The 22040-nt window shown below is 37.9% G+C and overlaps 1 protein-coding gene across 1 annotated transcript in view; it reads right to left on the minus strand.

Annotated features, from left to right (window-relative positions):
- The window catches only part of LARGE1 (LARGE xylosyl- and glucuronyltransferase 1), a 405800-nt gene that overhangs the window by 89040 nt on the left and 294720 nt on the right, over window positions 1–22040 (minus strand). The window contains exon 7 of the mRNA XM_080936852.1: window positions 9343–9447. Within this exon, the coding sequence (XP_080792978.1) occupies window positions 9343–9447 (105 nt within the window). The remainder of the gene's footprint in view (window positions 1–9342; window positions 9448–22040) is intronic.

Below are 22040 nucleotides of genomic sequence, written 5' to 3' on the forward strand. Positions count from 1 at the left end.
ATAGGAACTAAAGTTGGTGATTTCTTCTCTTAAAATAGTACCCAAAACTAAGTGCTTCTGCACAGTGGGTAAAGGTATACCTGTATAAGGTTCTTCTCAAGTTGAGTGCTTGAGAAACTGTGTGGTAAACATCTTATCACTTTGGTATCTACCAATTTAGTCCACTGGTTAAATATGCAAGAAGACAAAGGATAGAATGAACTGAGTGTTTACTTTATGCTTGATACCAGGCTAGGCTCTTAAGTTTCTTCCTAAGCAAGTAGTCTTTACAACATGAGGGAACCATTTTCTTACAAGTTGGAGAACTAACCAAGCTGGCCAAGTCCATAGAAAGACTCAGTGGTCCAGCTCTGTTTCAAACTCAAGTGTGTTTGTGTTTTCCAACAACATCCACAGGATGGTTTACTGGAGGAGCCTCACTGGAGACTGGAGATAGCTGGGATTTAGAGAGATTTCTCATCAGCAGAGTCCTCACATTTCCCAAGAGTTGGATGACTGATATGCTGATGTGTGGCACACTCCTTGGTCTTAAATAATAAATTTCCACTATGAAAGCTATGACATCTTGATGCTGCATAAATCCTTTCATAATGTTCACTTGGTATCAGGGGCTTATTGAAACAGAACTGCCACATCTCACAGAGATTTTTCTTACCTGCTTTGACTTTTAAGGACCTTTCAGGGAGTAAACTCACTGTCTCAAGATACCATTAGAAATTAAAGGTGTTTAAGACCCTTGTCTATTATTGTGCTATGATGCAGATAAGGAGAGGTGGGAAAGAACAAGCTGACCATTCTTACCATATTAAAGTGCCATGGTTCTACACCTTTCTTCTCCTTAAAAACCTAGATTGAGTACCAGTGTACTTTCTGTTTAATGCAGATAACCATGACCTGGTACAGAATCCTCAGTGTGCTATAGTTTATCTCTATGCGACATTTTTTATTAGCATGGTTCCTGAGAAACAGGTAATGTGCACAACAGGCTTCATCTTTTTCATCCAAAAATACAGAGTTGTCTAAGACTCTAAAAGGCTGGGCACCTATGAAGAGCTGGTTGGCTTTGCTTTCCAAAAGATAGGTACATGAAGCCTTCTCATTAGCTCACTGTAAGATCATACATGGTCCAACCTCAAAAACTGTAAGAAGACAGTGCTCATAAAGCTGGGGAGATGTTTAAGCAACAAAGTACTTGCCTTCCCTTGTCTATGAAAAAAGTTAGGGGAACAGGTGAGCTGAGAGACGGAGACAGAGGGGGAGGGGGAAGGAAAGAGAGGGAGAGGGAGAATGAGAGAGAGAGAGAGAGAGAGAGAGAGAGAGAGAGAGAGAGAGAGAGAGAGAGAGAGAGAGAATGTGGATCAGGAAGCCCAGCCTAATCAATTAGCTCCAGGTCTGAATATGAGACTCTGTTTCAAAAACAAGAGGGATGGGTTCCCAGCCAGCAGCTTCCGGGGTGCACAACAGGCACTTGAAACATCCACCACCAGGAACAATGGAGATCCTGGGACACAGGCCAGGTACAAGGGAAAGGTGAGAACCAATTACTGAAAACAAGATGGCAAGAGGAAAGGGAAAGAACATACCCCAGGGAAACCAAGACAACCTGACAACACTAGAACCCAGCTCTCAGATCACAACAAATAGTGGCACGACAAACACTCCAGAAGAAGAAGACTCGGACACAAAATCTTACCTCAAGATGATGATAGAGATGCTTAAACAAGAACAGGAGGTAAAGCATAAAGAATTACAAGCTTTTAAAGAAGAAACAAGAAAAACACTCAAAGAACTCAAAGAACTAGAAGAAAACAGAACTAAAGAGATGAAGGAATGGAAGAAGGAATTTAAAACCGAAATGGACACAATAAAAAAAACACTAAGAGAGACAACCCTAGAGGTAGAAATCCGAAAAAAGAAATCAGGAGTCACAGATGCAAGCATTTCCAACAGACTACAAGAGATGGAAGAGAGAATCTCGGGGACTGAAGACAGCATTAAAAAAATAGACAAAAAAGTCAGAGTAGATGTAAAAACCAAAAAGCTCCTAACCCAAAATGTGCAGGAGGTCGAAGACACAATGAGAAGACCAAACCTAAGGATAATAGGAATAGAAGAGGGCAAAGAATATGAACTAAGAGGTACAGTAAATATCTTCAACAAAATCCTGGAAGAAAACTTCCCTACCCTTAAAAATGAGATGACCACGAGCATAAAAGAAGCCTACAGAACTTCAAATAGGTTGGACCAGAAAAGAAATTCCTCCCGACACATAGTAGTCAAAACACCAAGTGCCCAAAGCAAAGAAAGAATACTAAAAGTAGTAAGGGAATACGGTCATGTAACATATAAAGGCAGAACAATCAGAATCATACCCGATTTCTCAACAGAGACTATGAAAGCTAGAAGAGCCTGGACAGACATCATGCAGACCCTAAGAGAGCACAAGTGCCATCCCAAGCTGCTATACCCAGCAAAACTATCAATCACCATAGATGACAAGACAAACATATTCCAATACAAAACTAAATTCACACAATATATGACCATAACTACAACGAATTATAGGTGGAAAACCCAATACAATGAGAAGAACCACCTCATAGTAAAAACAAGAAAACTTCTAAGCAAGAAAATCAAAAGAAGAAAGACACACAGGCACAATTCAACTTACCAAAGCAATAATATCAGGAAACAGCAACCACTATTCCTTGATATCTATTAACATAAGTAGATTCAACGCCCAATAAAAAGATATAGGCTCTCAGACTGGATACAGAAACAAAACCCAGCATTTTGCTGCATACAGGAAACTCATCTCAGAGACAAAGACAGACACTATCTCAGAGTAAAAAAGTTGGAAAAAACCTTCCAAGCAAATGGCCCCAAGAAGCAAGCTGGAGGGGCCATTCTAATATCGAATAAAGTAGATTTTCAACAAAAAGTTATGAAAAAGATAAGGAAGGACACTTTTTACTCATTACAGGGGAAATCAGTCAGGAGGAACTCTCAATCCTTAACATATATGCTCCAAATACAAAAGCACACACATTCATAAAAGAAACGCTACTAAAGCTCAAAAACTACATTTTATCCCACACAATAATAGTGGGAAACTTTAGTACCCCACTCTCACCAATGAACAAATCATGGAAACAGAAACTGAACAAGGACACTGTGATACTAGGAGAGACTATGAACCAACTGGAATTAATAGATATCTATAGAACATATCATCCTAAAACAAAAGAATACACCTTCTTCTAAGCACCTCAGGCACCTTCTCAAAAATTGATCACATAATTGGACAAAGAACAAGAGTCAATCAATAAAGATCAAAATACTCCCATGCATCCTTTCAGATCACCATGGTATAAGGCTGGTCTTTAATAACAACAAAGACAACAAAAAGCCTATATACTCGTGGAAACTAAACAATGCTCTATTAAACAATAGCAGGGTAAAAGAAGAAATAAAGAAAGAAATTAAGGAATTTCTAGAATTCAATAAAAATGAAAACATGATACACCCAAACCTATGGGATGAAATGAAAGCAGTACTAAGAGGAAAACTCAAATTCTGAGTGCTTCCAAAAATAAACAGGAGAGAGCATACACTATCAACCTGACAGCACAGTTGAAAGTTCTAGAACAAAAGGAAGCAGATACACCCAAGAGGAGTAGACAGCAAGAAATAATCAAACTTAGAGCAGAAATAGACGAAATAGAAACAAAGAGAACCATTGAAAAAAATCAACAAAACCAAGAACTGGTTCTTTGATAAAATTAACAAGATTGATAAACCCTTAGCCAGACTAACTAGAGGGCAAAGAGAGAGTATACAAATTAACAAAATCAGAAAGGAAAGTGGAGAAATAATGACTGAAACTGAGGAAATTCAAGAAATCATCAGATCCTACTACAAAACCCTATACTCAACAAAGCTGGAAAATCTGGAGGAAATGGATGAATTCCTAGACAGATACAAGATACCAAAGTTAAACCAGGACCAGGTAAACAATCTAAATAATCCCATAACACCTAAAGAAATAGAAGCAGTCATCAAAAGCCTCCCAAGCAAAAAAAAGCCCAGGTCCAGACGGGTTCAGTGCAGAATTTTATCAGACATTTATTGATGACATAATACCAATACTCTCCAAACTATTCCACAAAATAGATTCCAGAGTAAAACTACCCAACTCATTTTTTGACGCTATAATAACCCTCATTACTAAACCACACAGAGACCCTACAAGGAAAGAGAACCTCAGACCAATCTCACTTACAAACATTCATGCAAAAATACTCACAAAATCCTTGCAAACCGAATCCAAGAACATATCAAAACGATCATTCACCATGACCAAGTAGGTTTCATCCCTGACATGTAGGGACAGTTTAACATAAGGAAATTCATCAATGTAATCCACCATATAAACAAACACAAAGAAAAAAAAAAACACATGGTCATCTCACTAGATGCTGAGAAAGCATTTGACACAATTCAACACCCCTTCACGTTAAAAGTCTTGGAAAGAACAGGAATCCAAGATCCATACCTAAACATAATAAAAGCAATATACAGCAAACCAACAGCCAATATCAAAATTAATGGTGGGAAACTTGAAACAATCCCACTAAAATCAGGGACTCGACAAGGCTGCCCACTCTCCCCCTACCTATTCAACATAGTACTGGAAGTCCTGGCTGGAGCAATTAGACAGCAAAAGGAAATCAAAGGGATACAAATTGGAAAGGAAGAGATAAAAACATCACTATTTGCAGATGACATGATAGTGTATCTAAGCTACCCCTCAAATTCCACCAGAGAACTCCTACAGCTGATAAACAAGTTTAGCAAAGTGACTGGATATAAAATTAACTCACACAAATAAGTAGCCTTCCTATATTCAAAGGACAAACATGTGGAGAAAGAAATTAGGGAAAAGATACCCTTCACAATAGTCACAAAAACTATGAAATACCTTGGTGTGACTCTAACTAAGCAAGTGAAGGACCTGTATGACAAGAACTTCTAACCTCTAAAGAAGGAAATCGTGGAAGATCTCAGAAAATGGAAAGATCTCCCATGCTCATGGATTGGAAGGACCAACATTTTAAAAATGGCCATCTTACCAAAAGCAATCTACAGATTCAATGCAATCCCCATCAAAATTCCAACCCTGTTCTTCATTGATTGGAACGAGCAATGTTCAATTTCATCTGGAATAACAGAAGACCTAGAATAGTGAAATCCATCCTCAACAACAAGAAAACATATGTGGGAATCACTATCCCTGACCTCAAGCTATATTACAAGGAAATTGTGGTGAATACTGCATGGTTCTGGTACAGAAATAGGCATGTGGATCAATTGAATAGAAGATCCAGAAATGAGCCCTCATGTATCTGGTCACCTGATTTTTGACAAAGGAGCTGTAAACATTCAATGGAAAAGAACAGCCTATTCAACAAATGGTGTTGGTCCAACTGCCACTCAGCATGTAGAAGAATGAAATAGACCCTTCCTTATCTCCTTGTACGAAGCTCAAATGTCAGTGGATCAACAATCTCCACATTAAACCAGGTACACTGAAACTATTAGATGAAAAAGTAGGGAAAACCTTAGAACTCATAGGCAGAAGAAGAAATTTCCTGAACAGAACACCAATCGCTGGAGCTCTAAGGTCAAACATTGACAAATGGGACTTAATGAGATTGCAAAGTTTCTGTAAGGCTAAAGACATTGTAAAGAAAACAAAATGGCAGCCAACAGAGTGGGAAAAGATCTTTAACATCCGCACATCAGATAGAGTCCTAATATCCAAGGTATACAAAGAACTCAAAAAGCTAGACACCAGAGAATCAAACAACCCTATTAAAAATGGGGTACAGACTTTAACAAAAAGTTCTCAATTGAGGAATATCGAATGGTTGAGAGACTTCTATGGAAGTGCTCATCATCCTTAGCCATCAGGGAAATGCAAATCAAAACAGCCCTGAGATTCCATCTCACACCAGTCAGATTGGCAAAGATGTAAAACTCAGATGCCAGCAGATGCTGGCAAGGTTGAGGAGAAAGAGGAAGACTTCTCCACTGCTGGTGGGGTTGTAAACTGAATACAACCACTCTGGAAATCAGTCTAGTGGTTCCTCAGAAAAATGGACATAGTACTACCTGAAGACCCAGTTATTCCACTTCTGGGCATTTACCCTAAAGACACTCCAATATACCACAACGATACATGCACTATAATGTTCATTGCAGCTCTATAATCGCTAGAAGCTGTAAAGAACCCAGATGTCTTCCAGTAGATGAATGGATACAAAAATTGTGGTACATTTACACAATAGAGTACTACTCAGCTATCAGAAACAAGTGCTTAACAAAATTATTAAGAAAATGGATGTATCTAGAGAATATCATCCTGAGTGAGGTAACCCAGTCACAAAAGAACAGACATAATATACTGTCACTGATAATGGGATACTAACCCCAGAAAGCTCTGAACACCCCAGAAACAACTCACAGACTGTGTGAAGATCAAGAAAAAAAGAAAAAAAAAAGAATTTATTTTAATTAAAATAGAACTGTATCACATCCCCCTTTCCTTTTTACAGCCCCTCCCAGTTTCTCTCCTATCTCCTCAAATTAATAACCTCTTTTCCTATATTATTGTTACATATATACATATGTGTATGTATATGTACCCACAAATACTTAATTATAACCTTATTAAAAAGTATTTGTATATTTTTATGCAAAAATGCTTAAAATCTGTACATTTATCTTTGTTTTTTAAAATAAAGTTAAAAAAATGAAAATGGATGCATCTAGAGAATATCATCCTGAGTGAGATAACCCAGTCACAAAAGAACAGACATAATATGCAGTCACTGATAATGGGATACTAATCCCAGAAAGCTCTGAAAACCCCAGAAACAGCTCACAGACTGTGAAGTTCAACAACAAGAAAGAAAAGAATATATTTTAATTCAAATAGAACTGTATCACATCTCCCTTTCTTCCCTACAGCCCCTCCCAGACTCCTATCCTCTCAAATTAATAGCCTCTTTTCCTATATTATTGTTACAATATACATATATGTATGTATATGTACCCACAAATACTTAATTACAACCTTAAAAATGTATTCGTATACTTTTATGCAAAAATGCTGAAAATTTGTACATTTATCTTTGTTTTTTAAAATAAAGTTAAAAAAAGAGGGATGGCAGAACAATGGAGGTTAGTCTTTGACTTTTGTACATATGAATCTATGACGGGGGCATGTCTTAGTGTTTTTTCTGGGAGAAAAACAATATATCCTATTCCATTATAAAAGGGTTTCTGATACTCTGCTTTAGAAACATCCCAAAGGCTTTGTACAGTGCAGTCTGGACTCTTCTACAGACTCATTAAACTCTCTAAGGACCCATTATACTTTTATTTAAAAGACTGTGTCAGGTATATTGTGCAGGGTCAGGACTTCAAGGAAGAGGCAGGTACACTATGGTTTTAACGACAGCCTGAGATGCATAGCAAATTCTAGGCTGCCTGGGCTATCTATTGAGACCATGTCTCAAAAATATAAGACCAAACCCTAATCAAAAGTGTTTAATTATGAATCCATTTAAGTTTGAGCTAGAAAGGTCAGTAACTAACTTTTCGGGATTCCTTAATTAGGGCTGTACTCTTAAAATCTCTACTATCCTCCAGTACAAAGAACAGATAAGAATATCATGAAGATCTGATAATAGTGCCCTAAATTAGCACTGACTACAGTATCTGACTGACACAGTGAAGGTAAGAACATGTGCTGTATCACCCACTCCTGAAGTGTGGAAATACTTTTCTACCTGCTGTTTTAACCCTCCTTATCTCAACTTCCCTATTCCTCTTGTCTCAATAGAGTCCTCAGATTCCTCTTCTATCCAGCAACTAAAAGGTAATGTCCATGTCAGTGAGGAAGCACAAGTTCTGGGTCTGTGAAGAGTAGATTGATGTAACTTCAGCTGTGCCCTTTGATATGCCTTGGACATTGATAGGACATAAGTGGAGTGCAGCAGGTCTGATGACCTGAAAACTGTCAGCCATAAAATCTGAATATTCTCCAAGGATGGCCTTCAACAGAAGTTCCTTGGCTAGACACTGATGTTGGCCTTTCCCCATCTTCTTCCAGCTTTCACTCTCACTTTGAGTATGCATGTTTATATCCATAGTCAAGGTAACTACAGGTCAAACTGCAGTTTAAAAGGGTCAATTTCTGAATTTGCACTTTCCAAAATTCGGCTCACAGTTCTAGGATCTGTGTATGCAACACCTTCAGGTGATGCATTTCCCCAAAATCAGCCTCAATTCTGTTATTGAAAAGTAGCAGCCCATTTTGGGACCTGAAATTGTTCAGCCCCAGGTTTAACAGGTTCTAATCCTGTTAAAAATATTGAGTGTGTCTTTTTAAAAACAAGGATGACACCAATGGCAATAAGTATGGAAGAGAGAGAAGGATCAAAGGCATTTTGGGAACAGACATTGGGATGAGCTGTACTTGGTTGAGGGGAAAAAAAGGGAGTTTTACTTTCCTTACTTATTCATTCCCTGAAGCCATGGACTGCATGTAGTGTACTTAAAGCTGTTGGATAAAGAATGGCTGTACAAGTGACTATCAAAAACAGAGACAGAAACAAAAGAGATGATACAGGGCTGCTGTTAGTAGCAAAGTAGAATAAAATACCTGATTTTAGACATATGATATTTGAGGAAGGAAGTACTTAGACCTACCAAGGTCCAAATATGTCTACCTTTTCTGCTGCAACCTCCTAGGTAGGGTATACATGGACCTTTTTATGAGAGGAAGGGTCAGAGGAAATATGAATTCCTGCTACTTTTGGAGCCTTTACATGGAAGACTGCAGCAAGATAAATGCTGATACCTATTTTGAGTGCAGATCTAAAGTGCATGTGTAATATGACTGGGAAAGACAAAATCTACTCAAAAAACCAGAATATTGAATTTATTACTGCAGAATGATCACTGGCTTGTATCAATAGTCAAAGAAATTACAGGCTAAACTGATAAATATTAAATAGGATCTCAGCATTAAAGTTAGCAGAGCAGCTTTCTGGCATGACTGCCAGGCTTCCACAATTGAACTTGTGGCAGGACATGAAATAATAACTGAAGGTGTTACCTATCTTGTGCCCTGATAAAATCAGGAAAAAAAAAATCAGATAAAATCAGGCAGCCTCCTTCATGTTGCTGATCACCTCCTTTCTTTGAGTTAGGGACAATAAGTGTATGTATCAATCTCTATGCTTCCCAACACACACTGCCCTTATGATTTACCTGTGTTATAGCCCCTTCCAAGGGCTGGCCATGGACGGTGATTTTTCCAGAGATTTCCAAGATACCAGTCACTCTGATTCTCTACCAAGCCCAGCACCTGTTGACCTGTAAAACAGAGTACAATGACATCTTAGAAGCAGCAGTCAGGCATCTAGGGCTGGAAAGTATGAAACACACGAAATGATTATACAGATCATCAAAATAACAATTCATATTCACTGGGGGTTTCCTAACTAAGTGCCAGGTCCTGACCTAAGTGTTTAACTTTCATTAACATGTTTCATTTTTACAATTAAGCAGATGCTTTTATTATCTCTATTTTACAGAGAAGAATCAGCTTCCCAGAGCAGTTAATTACTTTGTCCAAGGTCATCTATCTATTTCTGATGAAGCTAGAGTTTCCATCCATCCATTTACTTACCTTCCTACCTAGCCACTCATGCAAGCATTCATCCTCTAAATCATGGATCACGAGGCATATATTTATAGCCTGACAAGCTAATCTTTTAAGCATTTCAATTTGTTTTTCATTGTATATTGATATACTAACTTTCTAAACCTGAGCTGTAAATGTTTGCTTGCTTTGTTTTGTTTTAACATCAAAGCACAGGGAATAATCCTCATTTGATGAGATGAGAGCCCATAAGAAAAGAGACACTCTATGACAAGCTCGTCACAATGCTTCTGTTCTTACTACTTCTAAAATACATTAATCTATGTCAAAAAGCACCATGTCAACCCAAAATCTATATTTTTATCACCAATATATCTATTTATCATATTATCTACCATACTAATACTATTTATTTATCTATCATCTATTAACTACCCTTCTATTTCCATCCATCCATCTATCTACCCATCCATCAATCCAGCCAGCCAGCCAGCCACCTGTGATGGTTTGTATATGAGTATAGAGAGTGGCACTATTAGAAGGTGTAGCCCTGTGGGAGTAAGTGTGTCACTGTGGGTATGGGCTATAAGACCCTTATCCTAGCTGTCTGGAAGCCAGTATTCTGTGAGCAGCCTTCAGATGAAGACCTTTCAGCTCCTCCTGCATCATACCTGGCTGGAACACTGCCATGTTCCCATGCTGATAATAATAGACCGAACATCTGAAGCTGTAAGCCAGCCCAATTAAATGTTGTCCTTACAAGAGTGGCCTTGGTCATGGTGTCTGTTCACAGTATTAAAACACTAACTATCCTTTTATCTAAACTTTGTTTTACATATGAGAGAAGACATGTAGTAAGCAGACCAGAGAAATACCTGTATATTCATACAGCACTACTCACAACTACTGGGTGATTAAATTAGTCTGTATATTCACCATGCAATAAAAGTACAAAGAAGATGTGGTATATCAACAAGATGGAGTTTTTTTTTTTTTTGTTTTGTTTTTTGTTTTTTGTTGTTGTTTTTCAAAAGTAAAGAAGGAAGAAATTGATTCTCCATTGTCCCCTCACCTCTTGACCTACCTTCACCAGACCTTTGGATTCTGAACCATATAGGTAAACTTCCTTCCCTTCCTCCACTCATCTTCCCTGTTTCCTCAGTCCCCTAGAGTAAACCAAGCTATTCTAAGCAGCCTGTTATCACAACGGCACCGCCATTCTCTCATCACCACTTCTCCCACCTTCATAAAACCTGCTAAAGCCTGAACCATACAGGTAAGGTTTCTTTACCCCACCCATCTTCCCTGCTCTCTAAATCCTCTTGCATGCCAAGCTGCCCTGAGCAGCTTTTTAGCCCAGGTGAACCTCTATTCAGAACCACATCTCTACCCTGTTCTGAGGTTTCTGAATCATAGAAACCTGCACATCTTGAAACATACAGACACAGAAATGTGGGACAATATAGCACAAGAATACCTATCAGAGGTCTGCGACACCAGGACCATTATGGTCAACCATTCTTCCAATACTTACTACAACAGGAATATCCAGGGACCAAAGCCATGCAAATGGCTATAGAGCCTCGAAAGAACACAATCAACAAAAGGCAAGGCAATATGACACCTTCGGAGAACACCTAGCCTACTACAGCATGCCCTTGATATCCTAGCACAATTGAAGCACAAGAAAAATGACCTTAAATACAATTTTATAATGATGATAGAGGCCTTAAAAGAGGAAAGGAATAAACCACTTAAAGAAATATAAGAAAATACAATTAAACAGGTAAGGTCTTTAAAGAGAAAACAAATAAATCTCTAGCCGATACACTGGAAAATACAAGTAAACAGGTGAAAGAAATCATCAATACAATTGTGCAAGACCTGAAAGTGGAAATAGAACCTACAAAGACAACACAAACAGAGAAAATCCTGGAGATGGCAAACCATGAGAAGAGATCATGAAAAACTGATTCAAGTATTACAAACAGACTACAGAGGCTGGAAGACAAAATCTCGGTTGTAGAAAATACATTAGAAGAAATTGATAAATTTCAAAGGAAATGATAATCTAAAAAATTCCTGACATAAAACATCCAGGAAATCTGGGATACCCTGAAAAGACCTAACCTATAATAAGAATAGAAAAAAGTAAAGAGTCCCAGCTCCAAGACCCAGAAAACATTCTCAACAAAATCATAAAAGAAAAATTTCACAACCTAAAGAAAGAAATACCTAAAAATATACAAGAAGCTTAGAGAACACCATTCAGACTGGGACAGAATAGAACACCCTTTTGGCACATAATAATCAACAAAATCTACAGAACAAAGGAAGAATATTAAAAGCAGCAAGGGAGAAGGAGTAGGTGACAGACAAAGACAGACTTATCAGAATTTTACCCAACTTCTCAACAGAGACTCTAAAAGCGAGAAGGGCCTAGACAAATATCTTGCAATCTTAAAAATAAATAAATAAATAAATAAATAAATAAATAAATAAATAAAACAAAAAAACCCCACAAATGCCAACATACACTACTCTCAGCAACACTCTCAATTACTATAAATAAGTAAAACAATACATTTCTTTTTTTTCTTTCTTAAACTTTATTTTAAAAAGAGAGATACATGTACAGATTTTAAAAAGCATTTTGGCATAAAACTATATGAAAATATTGTCAGTACTTGATTCTATTAAATATTTGATAGCATGCATTGAAATCTTACTAGTTATCATAAGCATAAAGTACATGTAAAACAGAACGTAACATGGAAACAGTCAAAGTTTTCTTGGTGTGTATAGACTAAACATAATGATTTTTGAATACCAAAAATTGCTGGATGGCTATATTCTTAGCTCTTGGATTATGAATGATTTAAGGTCTAGGTGTACCATAGTCTGAGAGGGTGCTACACACTTTTTTTTTTTCTACGAAGGGCTGAGGCTTTCACTTTTTGGCCTTTTTTAAATTTTTTTTTTTTTTTTTTTTTTTTTTTTTTTTTTTTTTTGAGATTCATATGGCCTGTGAGTTGTTTCTGGAGTACTCAGAGCTTTCTGAGGCTAGTATCCTATTATCAGTGACTGCACATTATGTTTATTCTTTTGTGACTGGGTTACCTCACTCAACATGATATTTTCTAGATGCATCCATTTTCCTAAGAATTTCAAAAAGTCATTTCTAATAGCTGAATAGTACTCCATTGTGTAAATATACCACAATTTTTGTATCCATTCATTATGAAGGACATCTAGGTTCTTTCCAGCTCTGGCTATTATAAATAGGGCTGCTATGAGCATGGTGGAGCATGTGTCCTTATTGTATGTTGGAACGCCTCTGGGGTATATGCCCAGAAGTGGAATAACTGGGTCTTCAGGTAGTACTATGTCCAATTTTTTGAGGAACCACCAGATTGAGTTCCAGAGTGCTTATACCAGCTTACAACCCCACCAACAGTGGAGAAGTGTTACTCTTTCTCTGCATCCTAGTCAGCATCTGCTGTCATCTGAGTTTTGATCTTAGCCATTCAATATTATTCAATTGAGAATTCTTTGTTTAGCTATTAGAAGAGAAAGTGGGGAAACCCTTAGAACATATAGGCACAGGGGAAATATTCTTGAACAGGATACCTATGGCTTGTGTTCTAAGATCAAGAATTGATAAATGCGACTTAATGAGATTGCAAAGTGTGTATAAGCCTAAGGACACCGTCAAGAAACCAAAACGGCAGCCAACAGATTGGGAAAAGATCTTTACCAATCCCACATCTGATAGAGGTCTAATATCCAATATATACAAAGAACTCAAGAAGAGTGTCAAAAGTTTTAATAGTGGCCAATATATATTTCTTGAAATAGAAAAATACATCGTATCCATAGTAAACATACTTTGATTAATTTGCCACTCAAAACACACTAGAAGTTACATGCCAGTGAGTTCTATTCTGTGGCATTGTTATGAAGTGTTCTGTTCAGGAAAATTTCCCCTGTACCTATTTGTTCTAAGGTTTTACCCCCACCTTCTCTTCTAATACTTTCAGTGTACCTGGTTTAATGTGGAGATCTTTGATTCACTTGCACTTGAGCTTTGTACAAGAAGATAAGGGCCTATTTTCATTCTTCTGCATGCTGACTGTCAGTTGAGCCAACACCATTTGTTGAAGAAGCTGTCATTTTTTTCACTGCATATTTACAGCTCCTTTATCAAAAATCAAGTGACCACATGCATGAGAGTTTATTTCTGGATCTTCTATTCTGTTCCATTGATCTACGTGCCTATCTCTGTACCAGTACCATGCAGTTTTTAACACAATTGCCTTATAATATAGCTTGAGGTCAGGGATGGTGATACCTGCAGATGTTTTCTTGTTGTTGAGGATGGATATCAATATTCTAGGTTTTTTGTTATTCCAGATGAATTTGCAAATTGCTCTTTCTAACTCTATGAATAATTGAGCTGGAATTTTGATGGTGATTGCATTGAATCTGTGGATTGCTTTTGGTAAGATGGCCATTTTTACAATGTTGATGTTTCCAATCCATGATCATGGGAGAGTTTTCCATCTTCTGAGATCTTCTTCAATTTCCTTCTTCAGAGATTTGAAGTAAAACAAGACATTTCAAGACTCAAGCAATATCTATCCACAAATCCAGGCCTACAGAAAATACTAGAAATAAAACCCCAACACAAGGAGGATAACTGCATACAAGAAAACACAGAAAATAAGTAACTTCATACCAGCAAGAATAATGGAAGAATAAACAAACACACACACACACACACACACACACACACACACACACACACCCAGCAAAATAATAGGAAAATAATCACTAGTCATTAATATCTCTTAATAACAATGAATTCAATTCCCCAATTAAAGGACATGGGTTAGTAGAGTGGATGTAACAGGATCCATTCTTCTGCTGCACACAGCAACATACTTCAGCAAGAAGGATAGATATTATCTTACAGTAAAGGGCTAGGAAGATGCAGGCTGAAGTAGCCATTGTAATGTCTAGTAAAATAGAATATCAACCAAAATTAATCAACAAAGACAGGAAAGAACAACTTCATACTAATCAAAGGAAAAATCTACTGACATGATATCTCATATCTGAAAAACTATGCCCCAAACACAAGGGCACCTATATTAAAAAAATTACTAAAGTTTAAATTGCACACTGAACCTCACACATTAAAAGTAGAAGACTTCAACATTTCTCATTAATCAACAGGTCATCTAGACAAAAACTAAACAGAAAAATAATGAAACTAACAGACATCATGAATGAAATGGGCCTAACAGAAATCTATAGAATATTTCTCCCAAACACAAAAGAATATATGTTCTTCTCTGTACCTCATGGATCCATGCCCAAATTTATTATATAGTCAGTCACAAAGCAAGCCTTAACAGATACAAGAAAATTACAATAATGCCTTGTATTTTATCAGACTACTATGGCTTAAAATCAGACTTCAACATCAGAAATACCAGAAATCCTCCAAACTCATGGAAATGGAACAACTCTCTACTCAATGATCTGGGGGGTCAGAAGAGACATTAAAAAAAAAAAATTAAACGGTTTCTAGAATTCAGTGAAAATGATGGATGGCATAACATACCCTAATTTATGGGACTAAATGAAAGAAGTGCTAATAGGAAAGTTTATAGTCCTAAGTGCTTCCATAAAGATGTTTGAAAGTGGTCATATAAGCAATTTAAAAGTATAACGGAAAGCTCTAGAAAAAAAAAAAGAAGGAGGAGGAGGAGCAAACACATCAAGAAAACAAAACAATCCAAAGAACCAACAAAATCTAGAGCTGGTTATTTGAAAAAAATCAACAAGACAGAGAAACCCTTAGTTCTACTAGCCAAAAGACAGAGAGATGGTTTTCAAATGAACAAAATGAGTGACTTTTTCAGAAATGAAAAAGAACACATAACAACAGACTCAGAGGGAATTAAAAGAATCATTAGATGTTACTTCAAAAGCCTATATACCACAAAATAAGAAAATTTTAACAAAATGTACTATTTTCTAGACAGATACCACTTACCAAAGTTAAATCAGGATTAGGTAAACTATTTAAGGAGCCTTAATATTCCCTAAAGAAATAGAAGCAGTCATCAAAAGTTTCAAAACAACAACAACAACCATCACCACAACCACCACCAAAAAACCCATGGCCAGATGGTTTTCGTGCAGAATTCTAGGAGACTTTCAAAGAAGAGGTAATATCAAAACTCCTGAAATTATTTACCAAAGTAGAAACAGAAGGAACAGTGCCAAAATCAATTTATGAAGCCACAGTCACCCTGATCCCCAAACCACACAAATACTCAACAAAGGAAAAGAACTTCAGGTAGATTTCTCTTATGAACATTGATGCAAAAATACTCAATAAAATTCTTGCAAAACAAATCCAAGAACACATCAAAAATATTATCCATCATGATCAAGTAGGCTTCATTCTGGAGAAGCATCGATGGTTCAATATATGAAAATCCATCAACATAATCTACCATATAAACAAACTAAAAGGACAAAAATCATATGATCATCTCATTAGGTGTGAAAAATCCTATGACAAAATCCAAGACCCCTTAATATTGAAAGTATTAGAGAGATCAGGCAGGCAAGGCACATACCTAATGTAATCAAAGCAATATACAGTATGATAATAGCCAGCAATCAAGCTAAGTAGAGAAAAACTTAAACCAATTCCACTAAAATCGGGAACAAGACAAGGATGCCCACTCTCTACATATATATTCAATATAGTACTTGAAGTTACAGTCAGAGCAATAAGACAACTAAATACTAGCTTTCCACACCTGGAAGATATTTTCTTGGGTAAATTCTTGAATCTTCATTTATCTTTTTTATAAAATACTGATAGCATCTGTGTTCTGTGACTTTTCTGGAACTCTTTCTTAGGCAGACTCATGTCTCCCACGTTTATACGGCATGGTATGGAGGCACTTCACATAACTGTTCACTTTAATTCTCTGGGATTCATTTTTCAATGAAACATTATGTGCTATTAAATCTTGCCTGTCACCTTGATGGGATGTTGACTCCCCTAGGAGACACACCTCAAGATATCTGTGAAGGTCATTCCAGAACACTGAAACAGAGCATTGAAGACACAATCATGGGAACTTTCTGAATTCTGACTGTGGTCATGTGACAACCATCTCTAAGTATGTTGCAAGTAGAGTGAACATATCTTCTCTGTCATATGGAATATGTCCTATAACCCATGAGCACCAAACCAGAAACGAGCCAACAAACAAAACACCCAAACAAACAAGAAACAAAGACAACAATCCTTCCTTCCAGTTTTTTTGTCAAATGTTTTGTCATAGCCACAGGAAAAAATTTATTTGTATTTATTCATTGCCCAATATAAGTTTCACTGGGAGGATACATTTCACAGATCCTGATTTCAAGGCTGAGCCTGACTCCTCTACAAGGAATTAAAATATGTAATAATTGGAAAGTTGAAGAAAGCAAGAAAGATTAAAGACATCTGGCAGGTAAGTGAGATCGCTAGGAGCCACTAAGCTTCAAGGGAGAAAGCAGCTGCATTTTCTGAAAGATGCTTCCAGGACTCAGCTTCACATAGCAGCAGCTTCTCTGACCACCAGGTATACCAGGACTGAGATCTGCATAGAACTTCAACACCTGCCTTACTTCTATTTTCTAAGTCTTGCTTCAAGTGTCAATGAACCACAATCCAGAATTGGGAGGTTCACTGGTGATCTTGATCATGAGGCATAGTGTCTATGAATCTTAGAACACGAAGGCAAGGAGATTGCTGAGCTCAAGGTCATCTGGGACAAAGCAAGTCCCAGATCCATGTGTGTTGGTACACATCTTCTCTTGGAGACCTACATAAGGACATTGGAAAAGAGGAAGGCACCCTTTCTTCACCTGTTAGCCTTGTGGGACTGAGCAACTGCTAGATCCTTGGACTTCCATTCACAGCTCCTGCTGACCATTGCTGGGGAGTTGGACTACAGGCTGTAAGTCACCAACAAATTCCCTTACTATACAGAGACTACCCATAAGTTCTGTGACTCTAAAGAACCCTGATTAATACAGAAGTTGGTACTGGGAGTGGGGTATTGCTGTGATAGGTCTGACCATGCTTTTGTTTGGAAGAATGTAGATTTAGGGATATTGGATTTGGAAAGTCTTGGAAGGCTTTAAATAGTGCTTAATGGGCTATCATAGTACGAATATGGAAGACTGTTACTGAGAGTGATTTGAATTGTATCGATTGGCTCAAGACGTTTCAGTGAAGAATTTCAGTGTGCAGCTGAGAGACTGTTTAAGAATTTTAAACTGAGTTAAGAAAGTAAGGACCTTGGGGCAAGACCCCACCCAGCTAAATTAGCTCCAGGCAACTTAGTGCAAACCTTTAATCCCAGGAGTCAATGACAAGCAGATCTCTGAGTTCAAGGCCAGTCTGGAACTGGGCAAGTTCTAGGTGAAGAAATGCTTAAATGCAGGCATGGTGGTACACACCTTTAATCTCAGGAGACTGGCATACAGATCTCTAAATTCAAGGTCAATCTACAGGACAGCCAAATTTAGGTAGTGAAGGAATTAGAAAAGAGGGGTTAGAAAAGCTAGTGAAGATGTAATAGAACAAGTGTGTGGGGTGGGGTGGGGAGTTTCACATGTTCCAGCTCCTACAAGCAGCAGAACTTGTCAGCTTCGGCCATGTGTCTCTGGCTTTATATTCATTGGGACAATCGATGCTGGCTAGCTGGAGCTAAGAAATTAGTGGTGATTAAGAAGAGACCAGTATCACTGAGGTGAAATCTTCTGGAAAATGTTTTCTGAGAGCACAAAAATGCTGTTTCAGACATAGCCAAGGTCGTACCTCATGCTGCAGCTGTACTTGGTAATGTGTAAGCGTCATCCAGGTGGTACTGGTTTTGAAGACATGAAGGGGTCATAAAGAGCAGCAGAGGCTTGGCACTGTGAGAGGCCAGCCATGAAAGGCCATTGGTGAAGGTGCAGCCTCAGTTGCAGTTGATGTCTCAGGACTGAAGGGGTCATGCAAAGGAGTTGAGGCTTGGCACCATGAAGAGAGCCTATCAGAGGCTATTGGTGTAGCCTATTGCAATAAAAGACCCCAGTGTATTGTAGATGCCAGTACCATGGGATGATCAACAAGAACATGAGTAAAGGTGTAGTGGATCAATCTGAGCTTAAAATGCTACAGAGGGCAGAGCTGGAGAAGTGAAGCCAGCCCTTTGGATGAGCCCAGAAGATCATGTGTGTATCTCAGAAATTGATATAAGGAGCTGTTAACACTGAAGCTGCCTTGGAGAAAGATATTAAAAATGCCAGAGCCATGGGATACCTGCCAAAGAAAGTTGCTAATAGAGTGGAACCAGCTCAGGAGAAAGAAGTTTGTTGCAGTCAACAAGGATAAAAAAGGAGTTGAAGATCTGACATCAGACATGGAGATGGCAGAGTTTGGAGTTTGCCCAGCTGGTTGTCCATCTTAATTCGGGAATTAGAGTTAAGTGATTGGATGGATCTCAAAAGAGACTTTGAACTTTGGATATTTAGCTGCTATATATTATGGGAACTTTGGAAGTCAGACTAAATGTACTTTTTATTATGCTATATTTAGGTATGGCCCCATAGAATCATGTGTTTGAACAAGCCTATGGGAATCAGGAATTGCAATGTGATGATTTGCATATGCTTGACTCAGGGAGTGGAACTTGTTGGAGGAAGTGTGTCTCTCTGGAGCTGGTCTTGGAGACACTCCTCCCAGCTGCCTGAGAATGCTCAGTCTGTTCCTGGCTTCCTTCGAATGAAGATATAGAACGTTCAGCTCCTCCTGCACAATGCTTGCCTGGATAATGCCAGCTCTCACCTTGATGATAATGGACTGAATCACTGGACTTGTAAGCCAGCCCCAATTAAATGTGGTCATTTATAAGACTTGCCTTGGTCATGGTCCTATGAATGAAATGAAATGAATGAAACCCCAACTAAGACAGCTAAAGAACCCTAATAAGCAACTCTAGTGATTTCTCTTTAAGTATGGGATCAGTTCTCCACATCCCCACCATGCTGGGAAATCCCACATCACCCAATAACGAATTTGCTGACACACAACAAGAAGGTAGCACTAGCCTTGTCTTTTGAGTCCTTTGTCAAGGCCCTAATATATGTGCTTTCCAATGTCATCTCAAGAGATGCTCAAATCCTAGTGAGAGGCCTATGTGAAGTTCAAAGTTGTGCAAGAGAAACTAACATTTAGGAAGGTAAACTTAGAGTAATATCAAAAGACTAAGTTAGCTCCATGTTCCAAAGTTTGCATTCTAGTGTTTGTACATTAGTGTTTTTAGGATTGGATATAAAATGTCCCCAATAAGCTCATATGCTTGAACATTTGGTCTCCAGCTGGTGACACTCACACAGAGATTGTGGAACATTTGGGAAGTGAGTACTAGCTAGAAGAAGTGGGTCAATAAAGACAGGTCTTGAGGTTTTAGTAAAATCCTGGTAAGAGCTGTCTGTGTGCTTCCTAATCCATTCAGATATGAGCAAGCTCCTGCTGCCACAGCCATTACCCACTTCTTTCTTACCATTATGTAATGCATTTCCTTCTGGTAGTTTGAAAGGGAAATGCCTCTCATAGATCCAGACATTTAAACACTTGCTCTTCAGTTAGTATTGATGCTTGCTGTTTAGATATATTATAAGGGAGGGGCAGCTAGAGCAAGTATGTCAATGGTGTTACACTTTATGATTTTAAAAGTTCACCCTACTTACAGTTCTACCTCTGCTTTTCTCTTGTAAAAGATGTGACAATCAGCTTTCTGGTCTTCCTGTCATGACTGCCACTTGATACTAAGCCACTGGCCCACCATCAGGGACTCTTTCCTGCCAGAACAATAAGACAGAAGAAACTTTTTTCCTTAAGCTTTGTTGATAACTGTGTTGATCACAGAAGCAGGAAAGTAACAACTACCCTCATGAAAACATGAACAAAATAAGCTCTTCCTCACTTAACTTGCTTCTTTTTTTAATCTCTTAATTTTTTTCAGTGCTGATAAATATTTCAAGCCTGGCCAGTTCATGAAGTAGAGTTGTAGATTCTATTAATGGCACATTAACTTAAGATTAAAGATGAGGAGTTTTAGGGAAAAAAAAAAAACTACTAAAAGGAAAGTAGGAAAAATGCAAGTGTCAGCACAGGTCTCTCAAAGCATTGTTTATTCAGTAATCACAGATTATGTTTTGCCGCAGTTTGATGCTATTTTATCAGTGGTGGCACGTGATGGTGAGGGAAAGCTTCAGTTCACAGATGTACAGAAAGGCAGGAATTCTTTAGTGTAAACTCTAGGTCATTTTATTTTTACATAAAATATCTATATATGAAAAGAATATCAATAGGTATAGACTGGAAAATAACTAATTTTCACACATAAATTGTGGCAGAGGAAAAAACGAAAACCAATGTGTTTCATTACCCTAGGACAAGAGCTTTGGCTGTTACCATCATGGGCAAGGCCATAAATATTCAGAAAAGATGAGACACAAATTATTCAACTGCAACTGAGGAACAGTGTCTTTCTGTCTGTCCCTCTGTCTTTCTCTGTCCCTCTCCTCCTCCATCTCCTGGAACATTTTATAGTACTCTGAGACCTTCTGTTGTATCTCCAGGAGCTCACACCTTTCATTAGTAATCCCAGGGTACTAAGGTGAGGGTTCTTCTTCTCCAAGGCACTCCTAAGAGACAGAGAGGAAGGGCTTAGATTCAAAAGTAAAGGATTCAGTAAGAATGGGTGCATTGCCAGGATGCATGAGCAAGGCTCCACCTCTACTTCCCCAGACATTACTCTTAAGACTCACATTATTATCCTATTAATTTATAGCTTAAAATATCTCCTGCTCAATTTCAAATAATAAATTTTCTCTTCTTTATTAAAAAAAGGAAAGAAAGAAAAAAATGATGTTGAGCTGCTGAGCTCTTTTATAAGGCAGGTATTTATTATACCAATTCCCAATATGCACAGCTGCTAATACCTCTTAGGTATGGCTTCCATCAGGGATGTAGAGCTAGCCTGAATTCAGTTACCATCTCTCTTTGGGCACTTCTGGATCCACTTTTTCTTTTTAAAAGATTTTTACTGGCATATTTGATGGTTCACTCACAGCCACCCCTGTGATTTACCAGCTACAGTGCCAAAGAGAAAGCGTGGAGATTTTCTGACTCGAGTTATAAAAATGGCACCTAGGTTAAGTATTTGATAGT

The sequence above is a fragment of the Micromys minutus genome (genome assembly GCF_963924665.1).
Source record: "Micromys minutus genome assembly, chromosome: 24".
Lineage (NCBI taxonomy): Eukaryota > Metazoa > Chordata > Mammalia > Rodentia > Muridae > Micromys > Micromys minutus.